The 14,845-nt window shown below is 38.1% G+C and overlaps 1 protein-coding gene and 1 long non-coding RNA gene across 3 annotated transcripts in view; one reads left to right on the plus strand and one right to left on the minus strand.

The window, feature by feature from the left end:
* The window catches only part of LOC100495690 (myosin-16), a 66,247-nt gene extending 51,858 nt beyond the window's left edge, over positions 1–14,389 (plus strand). For both annotated transcript variants that reach the window (XM_031894659.1, XM_031894660.1), the window contains 11 exons: positions 129–261; positions 1,138–1,354; positions 1,596–1,732; positions 7,393–7,496; positions 8,471–8,663; positions 8,973–9,176; positions 10,509–10,634; positions 11,839–12,009; positions 12,412–12,612; positions 12,817–12,963; positions 13,092–14,389. In XM_031894659.1, the coding sequence (XP_031750519.1) occupies positions 129–261; positions 1,138–1,354; positions 1,596–1,732; positions 7,393–7,496; positions 8,471–8,663; positions 8,973–9,176; positions 10,509–10,634; positions 11,839–12,009; positions 12,412–12,612; positions 12,817–12,963; positions 13,092–13,232 (1,774 nt within the window). In that variant the 3' untranslated portion in view covers positions 13,233–14,389. The remainder of the gene's footprint in view (positions 1–128; positions 262–1,137; positions 1,355–1,595; positions 1,733–7,392; positions 7,497–8,470; positions 8,664–8,972; positions 9,177–10,508; positions 10,635–11,838; positions 12,010–12,411; positions 12,613–12,816; positions 12,964–13,091) is intronic.
* Positions 8,890–9,861, minus strand: LOC108645153. Its single transcript, XR_004220668.1, has 2 exons — positions 9,404–9,861; positions 8,890–9,134 (listed from the first exon to the last, which is right to left on the minus strand). It is a non-coding gene; the product is annotated as an uncharacterized LOC108645153 (long non-coding RNA).
* Positions 14,390–14,845: the final 456 nt, after the last annotated feature.

Here is a 14,845-nt window from a genome sequence, read left to right on the forward strand (position 1 = left end):
ACTCATAGAAGGCACCTCAAGAATTTTGAAAAGAAGAGAAGTACTGGCCCAGAGTCCGAGGTTAGAATTTATACTTACTGAGGGGTTGAAAGTCAAGTTATGTAACATTTGTTTTATCTCAATGATAGGAAGAAGTTGACGGCACGCTTACAAGAAGCAGAAGAAGCAGTTGAGGCAACTCAGATGAAATGTTCTAATTTGGAAAAAACAAAACAGAGGCTTCAGGGAGAGATCGAAGATGTCTGCATGGATCTTGAAAAGGTAAAAATAATGGCACCAAGTGGGAACAATGCTGCAACATAAAACTAATTTACTCAGTTGACAGAGCTGGAGATTATTCAGCAAGGCCATGGGGATTTGAATCTCAGGCTAAGATCTGCTTTAATGGTAAACAGCATAACACTACAATCCCCGCTTGCATAATCTCCAAAACCATCAGCAATTTCTCCCGGTTCCCTCAAAACCCATTAATAAAACATTGCCATCCAATCAGCTCTTCTTTATTCTGGGCGTTCTGTTCAACTATACAAAATGTATTTCTATTTGGCTGTCAAAGGAAGCAGAAGAATTCTAAAGAGAAAAAAATCAAGCTGATCCTAGATCTCAACCTCACCGTCAGGCCGCTTTTGTGTGGAGTGCAATTAATTTAGCCTTAAAAATAACTGATACAATGTGGTGCAGGTTTCCTGATATTTCCTCAGACTTTACAGCTTTCCCAAGTAACACTTATACATTAACCTCTCAGACCTGGAGTCCACATCCTCTTTCGATGGTGTGACCATGACCAGCACAGCATTGTATGAAGTATCCAATAGAAATTCAGACCATATCTGGTCATCTTATGCTAATTACACCTAAAAATGTGGTTTAAGGTATCGCTTTTGAATACCTCTGGCTTGATCAGCATTTATACAGTAAACACTGCACTGCTAGAAACATGAATTCTCCTTGAACAACCAAAATGTCAAAAAAACATGTCTTTGCATAGCTACATAGTGTATTCTGCCTATCTAATGGACTGATCAACATGAACAGATCAACAACCCAATCTCAGACATAAAGCAAATATCTGCTCGTAAGTACGCTTTTAGGAAGTTCATTACAAACATATCTAAGAAGGCTTTCTTTATGGGCCAGGCAAACACGGCCTCAGAGGCCCTGGACAAGAAACAGCGGATGATTGACAAGCAGATAACTGAGTGGCGCCAAAAATTTGAGGACGTTCACAGCAGCCTGGACGCGTCACAGAAGGAATGCCGTCTTTACACTACAGAACTATTCAAGATTAAAACTGCTTTTGAGGAGACCCACGAGCAGGTCATGGCCCTTAAAAGAGAGAATAAGACACTGCAAGGTATGTTTTATCGCCCTGTAATCAATACTGTAGAGTCTGTATTTTACCAACTATGTTTGCCTTGTTTGATTTTAGCCATAAAACTTCTGTAAATCTGTTACCTTGCAATGTGCTTTGGTGTTTATATTAATCTTGGGAGCTCCAATGCAATGTAGAGAATGAAAGGTGGAGGCAGGACACATGTACAAGCCATGTATATCAACACTCATGCAACTTTTTGTGCGTATTTTTGGTGCTCCAGAAGAAATTGCTGACCTGACTGAACAACTCAGAGACGCTGGGAAAAATACCCTTGAACTTCAGAAATCAAAGAAAAAATCAGAAATGGAGAAGGAAGAGATGCAAGTGGCTTATGAAGAAGCGGAGGCTGCTTTAGAGGTAAGTAGAGAACCGGTCTGATGAATAATGCAGATGGGATAATTGGAATATCTGTGCCCCAAGTGTAAATGACATGTAGATTTATGACCGGTAGAAGGGTGAAGGATGGAGGGTCATTTCAATTCAGTGTCCTAATTAAAGCGATTTCTATAAAGCACCATATGTAAATATAGTGCGCAACTTGATCTTTTATAGAGCACCATAACAAAATATAAAATGCACCACTTGCTCCACGACCATTTAAATGATACAAGGAAACTAAATTGGCAAGAAATTTCCCGAGGGTGAAGACGAAAGACTCGGCTCTCTGCAGTCCGTCTTTTGTAGGTTTCATTCTAAGCCTGTTCCGCTCAGGAACCATTTGCCTATAATACATGAGATCCCAAATTGTGTTACCCAATTGCTGCTGGGCCACTAACATGCCTGATTTGGCTACTAAATGCATGTTTGTTTGCATGTTGCCCTCGAACTTGTTCAATTAAGAGAAATTCAGAACAGGTTTGATTGCTATTGTTTGTCTTTCTAGTAATGCCTAAATCAAAGAGCGGGCAATTAGGACAATCAATTCACAGGCAACCTTCAAACTGTAGTTTGACCCCATAAGCTGCCAGTCAGTGAAGAAAGTCCTTGTTGCATAGCTTTACTGCATAACAACAGTACAAGTATAGGGAGACAGATCAAGGGTACTTGATTTTTTTTTTTTTGTTTTTTTAGAAATAAATATTAAAGGTAAAACTTTAGAACAGAGGTTTCCAAACTGTGCAGGTATCCCCCCAAGGGAGACAGACTCAAAGTCAAGTAGTTTATATTTGGGAGTGACTGGTTTGTATAAGGCTGTGTCCCAGGTGAGATGGGTCCGAATTATTTACTGCTCTATATTTGTGGAACTGGCAGCGGGCTGCCTGCTATAACTGTTTCACATACTTGTAACCTTGCTATGAGAAGGACTCTTGAACCTCCATCAAAGTCTCACGTCTACTGCTTCATAGAGTTTAATTTAGAAAATACCTTCAAATAAAGTAGTGTAAAGCTGTAAATAATCAACTCTACTCTTCCATTAAAACTTTTTTTTATGACATACAAATATACAAAGAGCAAAATTACAAAATTATCCAAAGAAAGGCATGTCGGGAGTATAATTGTGCCCCAGGTACCTTTACAGATCAAGATTTTGTATTTGTTGTAATTATATATTTACAGTTCTTTGTACATGAAGCACATTAAGTCTGTTCAATTTGATAAATAAGCACAGAATACTAATTGTAAAGCTGTGTCGAACAAGTCAATAATAAGTTTCTCCCAGAGAGTCACTTAGCGGGACAGGCAATATGATCTCTCTGTTGGAAAAGCAATCATACATCACTTAGTTTAACTTGCCAATAAAATACAACACGCATTTATATTCACAATATAAACGGAACAGCATTGACATTTCCAGAAAAATTGCTGGGCAGTTGCAAAAGGAACCTTGCGCATTTCCAAGCCCGTGAAAAAACGAGCTTAATTAGAGAGTAAATTAAAGTCTGGGGAAATTAGTCAATCTCATGTAACAGAATGTTGAACAAGATATGCCCTCTCATTAATCCCAAGGTGTACGGCAACACACCTCGGAAACACAATAACCCATTTGTTCCGCCTGTCGGCTTCGGCAGGCAGAAAATATTTTAACCCCAATTTCGGCGTGCACCTTAGTTACACATTTCTCAAGAATATGTGTTGTGCAGGATTCCACTATAAAAATAACAAATCACCGTAATATTTTGTCTTCAAATATGTTAAACAATGCAGGGACTAAGCAAACAGAAGCAGTGCAACAAGCAAAGAAAAGATACTTAACATATCCGCCAATTTGTTGCACAGCGCTTGTTGTTAAAGAGCAATTCTCCGCCGCAGATTGTAATTTGTGTATGATTGTTGGGAAATATGCAAAAATATGATTAAAATTACTCCTTACTCACATCTAAATGGGCCATTCAAACACTTGAAATCAACAGCACGTAAGTGATGGGGCTACAATAAATGAGGAAACTTTTTGTAGGATTTGCAATCACTTTTTAGCCCTAAAACTGAAAAATACAATGTTCTTTATCTGCAGGATTCCCTGGAAAAAACCTAAAGGTCTACATATACAGACTTAGAATCAATTTAATTAAATGTCCTAGCTTTATAAATCGTTTCTCCCACTTCTAGGGGGCACAGGAATAGCAGGGTAAATGGGCCGTCACATCAGGAGGCAGAACACTGCAGTAAAGTCAAAGCTGCAGACCAGCTTTCCTTTTTTCCCTTTATCCCGTGCCTAGCTCAAAAAGTATCCTCATCCAGGAGTTTAAGAATGGCCACTAAGGAGGCCCCAAAAGGGGATTCAGGGATCAGAGCTCAACATGGTGGAGGGGGAACCATACGAGGCGAATGCTCCAAATCAGTTCTCTCCTCCTGGCAGGTAAGGAGGAGGTGTGTGGTCCCCATAGGTGGTTCAGCTGCCTGTCTGTCCAATTGTCCCTGTGGTCTTCCTTAACTATATGGGACTTTGAACAGTCCTGGGTGGCTGCAGCACCGGCCTCCGACATCACAGTCTGTGCCCCAAACAGTGTGGGTACTGGACATTTCAGCTCTTTCGATGTACTGCAAGTAAAGATGTCACTTCCAGTCGGAGGAAATTCCTTCTCCTGCACATTTCCAGTTGGCACATTTCATGGCTCATCTTCACCAGTGCCGCATCTGATTCAAACTGTGGTCTCTGCTCTCTCCCTCTCCTTTTTCACAGCAAGCTCAAACAGGATCCTTTTTTCCTACCTGTTCTTCAAAAGCAGCTAAGCACAGCATTTATTGAGTTACGGTGTAACAGACCCATACAGGTCCCATAGGGGGGGGTCTTATTCCCTATACCACGGTAGAAGGCGGGGGTATCTATTCTCAAGGGGGGGTACAAAATGTCTCGCAAAGTTTAAAGAAGGCCAAATTGAACTTCTCTGCTCATGTTTCAACCCTGCCCATTCTCAACCTTCAGCACCCCGAACTCCAGCAGGTACCTCAGATAGGGCCTTGGGAGACACCAGTTCCACCAGCTACTTTTGAAGCTCCAGAATGGGTTGCCTCACTGTCCAAGGTCTTTGTTTGGACTACAACGTACTCCCCAGCTTGCTTCCTCTATCAATAAGATGTGGGAAAAATTGTCAGCCCCCCCCCCGCAGCTCTACTTCTAATTGCAAGCGGGTCCCTGGTCAAAAGGATGCAACTCTTATGGACCCATCTAAAGGCATGTGAAGCTACTAAGAAATGCATTTACTGCCCGTAAAGGCCTGCAGCCCTTTTATGTGTGTTTTATAAGCGTACACTAGAGGTTTTATTTGTATAGGATGGTAGGTATGAGCAGCAGGGAATACAAAAATGAGTGAACATATTAAGAGGATTAGTGAACCACGACTGTTGTGTGATTTTTATATTGTTAACTTATAAAGCATCTTGCCTAATATGACAATAAAGGGCTGTGCAGACTAAACAATAAACAAAACCACCCATCGATAAGTAGCACTGAAGTCTAGTGATGAGCGAATCTGTTCCGTTTCGCCGAAAAATTCGCGAATCTTTGAAAAGATCCGCAAAACGGCGAAAAATTCGCGAAGCGGCGAAAATGTCGTGCGACAAAAAAAATTATCGCCCGCGGCTATTATTTTGTCGCGCACGGCTCTTGTTTTGTCGCGCGGCTCTTGTTTCGTCGCCCGCGACTATTCTTTTTTGACGCGCGACAATTTTTGGACGTGCGGCGAATTTTTCCGCAGCGAAATTTTTCATCCGTTTCGCGAAACAATCCGCCAATGGCGAAACGCGGAAATTCGCCGCGAATCCATGCCTGGCGAAACTTTTCGCCCATCACTACTGAAGTCCATTTGCCCCAATACCTAAACAGACACTTTTTTCTCTTTTTCTGCCTCGTCTCCCATATTTCCAATTACTGAGCTGACTCTGCAGAGATCAAAGCAACTCATTTTAATAACTTGGGTTGAAATAAACGGTGTCAGCACAAGAACTCTACATGTTTAGTCAAGAGGATTAATATAGAGCGAGAGATTAAAAATGCAGTTTCAGAACACAGGATTCAATCTTCGCATGGATTTATGTTACGGCGAGGCATCACCATAAACTCAACTGATTTATTAATAATTCTCTGTTCATAAATACTGCAGCAGCTCCTTTACGCAGCATTTTAATCACAGTTAGGTGTATCAGGATTACAAATTAGTTGACATCCAGAGTTTTACAGTCCGTCTTCCTCTACTTATACAGAAGTCTGTTTTTCAATTATAATTCAGAATAAGAAAGTGATCTATTAGCAGATGCAGAGGAAACTAATATAAACTAATAAAAACACAAAATTTCTTAATTTGAGATTTTAGAATAGAACAATGCAGAATTAAAAATATCAGTAATAAGTTAATAAGAATATAAGTTTCTATAAACAGGTACTTATCACACAATATAGAGAAATAAATGATTCAAATGTTCATTCTTCTGACACAGAACAGACTGGCAGCCTGGAAAACCTACACACAGAGCAATTTGGGAGAGACTCAACTACCCTATAGGGTTTTCTACTAAAGTCCGAAAAAACGAGTGCTATTTATAGCATGCGTTAAAAATATTATCACTTCTTATTTTTTGCAAGTTAACGATCGATTCATTAAAAGGACACTTGTCAGAATTAAGAAGCGATGGCCTTGTTGTTATTTATCTGGTGATGAGTGATTTTAAGCGATAGTTTAACGCATGTGCGATAATTTTTGCCGTGTGCGGTGAAAAATATTATTGCACCCTATTCTGCACGTAACCATTACTTTCTGAAAACTAGCGTTCTGAAAATTACTATTTCCCTGAAAACTCCAGGATGCATCACTCTAGGAAGTTCACATAAAAATCCAACAAAAATCCGACTGCAAACTCCATCTTGTCTTCACAAACGCTTACGAATCGCAATGTTTTTTGAGCACCGCCTACTCCAAGTAGGTGTTAATATTAGCATAGATTATCACGATATTTTCCACGTTAACACTTCATATGCGTTTGTGAATCACGCGTTAGTATTATTTGTATTCCATAATTACCGCAATGTGATGTAAATACCGTATTGCGATCATGCGCTTTTTTACGCATGCGATTTGAGTGATAACGTATGCAGAATGACTCTGATGAATCGGTACTTATTTATCGCACACTTTTTAACGCAAAAAACTACGAGATAAGCATTAACGACCTTTAGTGAATTGGCCCCAATGTTGGGGAAAACTTAACCTAACATAGAACTATACATTAAACCAATACACCTTACACTTTTTATTCATAAATATCCTTAAAAAACTAATTAACCTAAACACTAATTAACCTTAAAACAAACCCAATAAAAACTAAGTAACCTAAACATTAACTAACCTTAAAACAATTAAACAATTAAAAACTAACAGGGGATGATATAAGTAATGCAAACAAAATAAAATCTGGGTCTCTTCTCATGATAGGTCATATTTAAACACAAAAAACTACTGACGCTGTAAAACTTAGCTTTGGTAATTCAACAAACTAGAACGTATAAGGGGATTGCGCCAAGTATGTCCGTAACCCTATTGGCAGCGTTCTAATGACTGTGATTTCATAACTTCTATTAACAGGTTGAAGAGGCCAAAGTAGTTCGACTTCAGCTCGAGATCACACAGCTAAAAGCAGACATTGACAGAAGAGTCCAAGATAAAGAGGAGGAATTAGAAGCGACCAGGTAAAGACAGGAAAGTTTATACAATGCAAGGAAATGCCAGACAAAACAGCTAGAACTAGGGACTAGGCCACAGTAAACCAGCTCGGAGAAGCCTGCTGGTTTATAAACCCAGGTAGAAAGGAAAACAGACTTCATTTAACCATGATTCTTGTTGGCTCCAACAGGCATTTCAGACAATTTGCCATTAGCAGTACAATGAAGACAATGTCTCCATTCTTGGAAAGCCATCTTAATTGCTAGAAACTCTTATTTCTAATATCATAATTTCTCTCAGAGTCAGAGAGTTAAGGCTGCTACAGGACTGTACCACAAACAATTTATGACAAAAACACTTCAAATAAAATGCATTTCTAGAGTGGACTGAAGGAGGAAAAGGGGAATTATTTTGTAGAAGAGCTATTGGATGAAGTCAACAACAGCTTTATCAGAAGTCTTTACCAATTCATATTCAGATCATTGAAGGTTTTTGCCCTTCCAAAAAGTTAATGAGAGCTGTAGTCTCAACAAAAGTGATTACCATCCCATAAGTAAACAAGAAACATAAGATTGTTTATACCCCATAGAAGACCAAAAGATCACAAATCCTGTAGGGTGGCTGCTACCTAAATTGATATCCCTGCACTGGTAAATAATTGGACACCTTGCAAAGAATTGGCTTTTCTCCCCCCAGTTTATGTCAAGCTTCTTCATCCTTCTCTATTCATTGGAGTCTAGTCCTCTAGCACTAAATGTAACTTCTTTAAAACTAAGGATTTGTCCTAAATGTAGTAGTCAACCAAAAAACATCTGCCCTAACATTCCTAAAGTAAAATCATTGTGCAGCTCAATTCCATGAGGAATCTGCCAACCAGCCCAACCAGGGAAGGGCATCTTAGGTACTGTAATGGTCTTCAACATTTTTACAATGTTGCCTTTGAGTTTTGAAACAAACTGCAATGTCTATTGTACTAAACTAACTCTTCTTATTCAACTAGGAAGAACCATCAACGCACTCTTGAATCCTTACAGGCCAGCTTGGACACAGAAGTGAAAGGACGTGCTGAAGCCACAAGGCTAAAAAAAAAATTAGAAAATGATATTAATGAACTGGAGATACAACTAGAAAATTCTAATAAAAACACAGGAGAATTGGTGAAGCTGGTGAAAAAACAACAGCAACAGCTGAAGGTAAAATCCTACTATATCAGCAGTTCTCAACCTGTGGGTCAGGACCCCTTTGGGATCGACCCTTTCACAGGGGTCGCCTAAGATAATCGGAAAACACATATTTCTTAGAAATGGTTGGGGGTCACCACAACATGAGGAACTGTATTAAAGGGTCGCGGCAATAGGAAGGTTGAGAACCACTGTACTATATGATTGTTAAACTAACAGTGAAAACAAGTAGAACTTATAAAGTATAAATAGTGAAATTTTATTTGTAATAGTTGTTTCTGTAATACACATGTAATACCAATTCAATGCCTTGCTTTCTAGGACCTGCAAACACAGATGGAAGAAGAAGCCCATCAACACGAACAAGAGATTGAAGAGCGGAATTTGCTTGAAAGGCGGAATGGAGTGCTCGTATCCGAACTGGAGGAATTAAGGAACGCTGTGGAGGCATCAGATCGGTCCCAGAAGGCGCAGGAACAGGAGCTGATGGAAATAAGCGAGAAATGCAATGAGCTACAAAATCAAGTTAGCAAAACATCTAAACACATGCATTATGGTGGCCTCCGTAGCCAAAAATACAAGCAATCTAGACTGCTTGTCAAGAAAAGAATTAAACAGAAAAGGACAAGTTAGAAAAAAAGATAATAAATATAAACAAGCACACATATATATGATTTTATATTCACCTGTTCACGTGCCATAAACTAATAGACTAATTCATCAACAAGGGTTCCATGACAGTATACACCTACCAAGTTAATACAAAAGATATGTCTACCCCGCGGCAAGCAACATCTTCCTTATGAGGAATAATGGCTTAAGGCTATTCACCCTAGAAAGAGATAAAGAAAATTTTCTGAGATTAATATGTGCTCCAACATACAAAGTGTATCTGCTGAATGAAAAAAAAAATAATGTTGCTATCGGTATTCCATCAGTGTCAACTGAGAATGCTCCTTGTTGGTTTGTTACAAGCTACCACCACGATTCTGCACTGTAGAAGAACAATGCCTTATGAATATGGTGTACTTCAATCACACTGAACATTGAATAGACACCTTTTTTAACTTTCTCATATGCAGCTTTGTGTTAACATATCAGAAGAATATTATCCATATCTTCTGTTCACCTATGACAAAGGACAGACACTTCCCCTTTAAAATAGAACAAGGACATTTTTGTTTTCAGAGGGTTAAGCAGACTAAGGGGCACATTCATCAAAGTACGATTGTTTCCGAATACAAAAAAACGTATTTTTTCTAAGTTTTCATATTGTGCGTATTTTCTGCAATTTTTTTGTTAAATTGCTCAACTTTTTCGTACTTTGCATCAAAATTTATGCAACAAAATCGTATTTGTCGCAACAAGTACAAAAGGTTCGGATTTATTAAAGCTTTGTTATCGTGATTTTCCTTTGGTCAGGTTAGAGCTGAAGAGTGCCATTGAGCCCTATGGGCGGCTTCCAAAAACATGCACATCAAAGTCAAAAAAGTTTTCCCGCCATTTACGATTGTTCGGTTACAAAAATTTTGTGACTTTCGGATCGCCAATACGATATTATTGTGACTATTACGATTTTTTCGTAAGCATTTTTGTGACATTTCCGATCATCAGAAATGATCTTATCTAATCCCAATTTTACCCATTTCGGGATTCGAACTCGTACTTTGATTAATCTTCCCCTAAGAGTTTTATGAAAGTTGGGCGTGTTGCTGAGTTGCTAAAATTACATTTCATGAGAAATAATTAAACATTTTGCATATAACATTCTTTTTGAAAGCTACAAAAACAGTGGATATCATTATTAAAAGGTTCAAGGTGATTTTTACTCTGGGTGATCTTTTTGAAATCTGACAGCTCCAGTGCATATCTCTTGCGAAAAAGAAGCAAGACGCCAACATGCAGCAAGTAACTGCAGAGAACGAAGACTTATTAAATGAGCTACGGAATGCTGAAGAAAGAGCTAAGAAATCGGCAGCTGAGGTGAGATGCAACGTTGTAGAAAATGTAAATTTCACATGAAAAAATGTAAGGAAACTCGATGCGAAGGAATATGCTTCCATCTAGTGTTCACTTGTAAAAACGTCTTGCATGAACAAACCACATCTGACCTTGATTCTGAGGCTAAATCTAATACTCTAGTCCGTTTAAAACCAAACAACAAAATATGATTTCATTACTGTTCCAAAGTTTGGAAACATCCAGAAATAGTGATATTTTTGATAGTAGGTGATACTTTTCTTCATCACTGTAGCATTAAATTAATAAGAAGTTATAGTCAATACACTGACTACATCAATTTAATTTTCTACAGTTGTTCCATTTATCAAATTTACATTTTCAAATTAGAAAAACTTGTTGGTTTTTTAAGATGTTCAAGGTAAATTTCAACCTATGCCTTCTGTAGTTCTTTGCAGAAGAACAACTTGGTGTACGCCATTTTGCTCTGATCATACAATGATATTCATACCCAAAGGGGTTGGGGTCTGGTTAATTTGCCGGCCAGTCCATTAAAGACGGTACCTTCATGGGGACTAACTAAACCCCCTTCATGTTTAGCACCCAAATAGGTTTTGCATAACTTATAAATGTTTTTTGGGTTATGTCCTGACGAACGTGCTGCTTTTTGTGATAAAATGCCTTAATATTGGCAAAAATATATTTTTCCAACCAAAACTATTGAAACTAGATTAAATATATAATTTTTTTCCATAATTTACTTGTTTAAAAACATAAACTTAGGGAGAGATATATCAAAACATTACATTTCTTCTTGATTTTTCATGCGAATCTTACTTTTTTTGACGCGGAATGAATTTTCCTGCGGAAAATGTAATGCCGAAAAAATTCGCTCATCACTATTTGTCACTCAAATTTTCTCAAACATGAAATATTTCTTGCATTGCACAAACTTCCCATACAATTTAATGATAAAGCAAATATTTGGAATATCTTAAAATTTTGTCAGATTCTTAACAAAATGGAGATTATGCATTGGTTTGAAGAAATCTTGGCAGGTATGAGCTATTACATAAAAATCCTTTTGCTGGATATTTTTTTTGTCAGGAAGAGTAAATATCCTAAATATCATCTCAACCTTGATAACTCAGTCCTTTAATTGTCCTAGTGCTTCTCTCTTTCTGTTAAAGACTTGTTCCAAGCTAAAACCTGTCTCACCTGTTTCTAGACTTCAAGAATAGCAGAAGAACTGCACCATGAACAAGACCTCACACATCATTTACAGAAGATCAAGAAAGGACTAGAGAGTCAGATTAGGGAACTAAATGCCAATATTGAGGAAGCCGAACAGATGACTTTAAAAGATGGCAAAAAGTTAATTCAGAAACTGGAGGGAAAGGTGTGTTGGAAACATCATGTCCATCTGGGATACTGCTTAAGGGAAACAAGACCCCCAACCCTATCCATTAAAAAGTGTTTAAGTTCTTTATTAGTAAAAGGTTAATAAAATAATCTAATGTAATCAATATAGAACAAATGTGGTAGATTGCAAGTTTTATTAACACATTTATTTATCCATATCTGCATTTTAAAGGCTTTAAAATGCTCTAGTGGGCCATAGTTACTATAAATGTCCCCTAATAATTCCAAGACAGCAAACAAGCACTCACCCCAAAGCTCGCCTTAACCTAAATTTCTCCTAAGTGGCCGTCAGACTGAGAATTCTGAAATATGGTTGAACACCTACTTGGCTTTGAGTACCTAAAATACTGTCTAACTAAGCATTACTTGTTCTTTTAAGGTAAAAGAACTTGAGACAGAACTGGAACTTGAGCAGAAGAAACACGCAGAAACCACTAAGACTTTAAAAAAATATGAAAGGCGCATGAAGGAGCTGGTCTTTCAGGCAGAGGAAGATCAGAAGACCCAGCAACGATCCCAAGAACTTGTTGAGAGGTTGCAGAGTAAACTGAAGACGTACAAGAGAATGGCAGAAGAAGCGGTGAGTACTCTTCTCGATGTTTGTTTATAGTACCATTACACAAAGAAAAAGGGGTAAAAATCCGCAAATAGAGTGGATATTAATGCAAGTCATTGCCCATAAATGATCTCCATTGGCCAACAAAGTCATGGTGGCGAAGAGGTTGTACCCCGTGTAGTAAATAAACCATAATCTTCAATCTGAACTTTTTTATTTTCACTATAGGAGGAACAAGCGAACCTGAACCTAAACAAATATAGAAAGACCATAAATGAACTTGATGATGCCGAAGAGCGAGCGGATATTGCCGAGGCTGCACTTTCTAAGATCCGCACAAAGAACAGAGCTAGTTTTGGTAAAGGGTTCTCTTCAGTAAGTGGCACATTTAATACAAGTATATATTTGTATAATTTTCTGATAAAGAAGGTAAAAAGTATCTATTTTGTGCTGTTAGAAAGAAGTTTATGCAACATTCAAGATTCTTTCCCCCTTATATACAGGGCTGCGCCTCCCCGTTGGCAATCCTTGTCAGATCCCCCAGCTTAACCGGTTTGGATGGCCGGGTTGAGAAGATGGAGGAGGAAACCACATCACTAATTCCTGCTTATCTGGACTCATTGAAGAAATTAATGGCAGAATAGATAGGAATAAGGAGTGCTACATCCAAAAAACAAACCCCGGGTTTCATGCCTTAAGGAAAGTTTCAAATTAAATCATTTGAACATGTAAATATGCACAAAATGCCATACACAATCAAGGAAAATAGTTCACTTCCATAAAGCTATGGAAACCAATCATGCAGTTAGGGGTTCTTCATGCTATAGACTGCGGATGACTGCACAAGTGGAACTTGCATCCAACAGCAGCCACCCATTAAAACTACTGGAAGGCACTCCTTCCCGCTGCAAAATACCCCAAATCGGTAGTAGAGATACGCCGAATTCAGGATTCAGTTTGGGATTTGGCTAAACCCTAGAATTCTGCAGCATTCACTGAATCTCAGCAAGGGAACAAAGCAAATTTCAGTTTACCATTGATACAATTGTAGATTTCTTTTAAAATTCGAATGATATAAATTAGGATTTGAATTTAGGTTGGTGTTTGACTGAAACAAGAAACCTGCAGCATCAACGAGCCATAGGGAAAAGCAGAGATTATTCTATTTAACTAGGTTTCCTGCTACGGGGAAATACAATAGATCATATTATCTCTATTAAATAAATAAAATGTTGATTTGTTTTGTACATTTCCCTTTGATAATTAATTCCTATCATTTACCAAAATCAGACAAACGATTCATTGAAAACACTAGAAAGTTTTGATGTTAATATTTTTGTACTAGGGTTTTTTGATGACATTTCCAAAATGGTTGTCGATAAAATGTTTTTTAAGGCACAGTTTACTTTTTTAATATACATTATTGTTATTATTATATTTACAGTCACTGTAAGAGAATCATTAGTATAAGATTTAACAGTGACATGATTGCTTAACGAGCAGAAACACATGCAACTTTTAGTAGGATTTAAAGCTGCCCATACACAGTGAGATCCACTCATTAGACAAAGTCACACACAATCCCGATGTCCCCATACCCACGCACTGGGTTAAGTCGGGCTGATCCAAACACCCGCCCCGGCTACATTATATTAATTTCTCTACCATTAAACGAAACAGGATTTTTCTTTTGCCTTTTTACCGTTTATAAGTTTGTATTTTGTTTTCCACAGTTGTTGTTTCATTCATGATTTTCATATTGTTCTAGAAGTAATAAAATCTCACAATCTTTGCATCACAAGACGTTTTTTGTTTCCTTTGTATTTGCTATTACAGATAAACTATGGAACTTTCCCTGATATGCTTCTAGATGCCAAGCCCCTAATGTGGGTCGCATTAGCAAAATAATATATACTCTAGGGAGGAAGCGCCTACAACCCAACAGCGCAACATTGTAGTAATAATAATTGGTGCTTTAATCCCAAATATAAGTGCCAAGTGTGTATTTGTGCAACTTGTACTCCTAACTTCTGTACCACACCAAGTGCAGTAACAAAATGGGGGTTTCGGGTGATCCTTCTCATTTCTCTCTCGTTTCACGAGTTTCTGAACCCACTTCAAGCCACCTCCTCAAGAGGTGTGGCTAGAACTTCAACCTGAGATAATTTGTAAGTAATACGCCTGTTATGTTCGAGTTCTTAACACTCTTCCCACCAGCGTAAAAATATTAAAATGAAGAATATCAATATGGTGATTC

Source organism: Xenopus tropicalis, chromosome 10, assembly GCF_000004195.4.
Source record: "Xenopus tropicalis strain Nigerian chromosome 10, UCB_Xtro_10.0, whole genome shotgun sequence".
Taxonomy (NCBI): Eukaryota; Metazoa; Chordata; class Amphibia; order Anura; family Pipidae; genus Xenopus; species Xenopus tropicalis.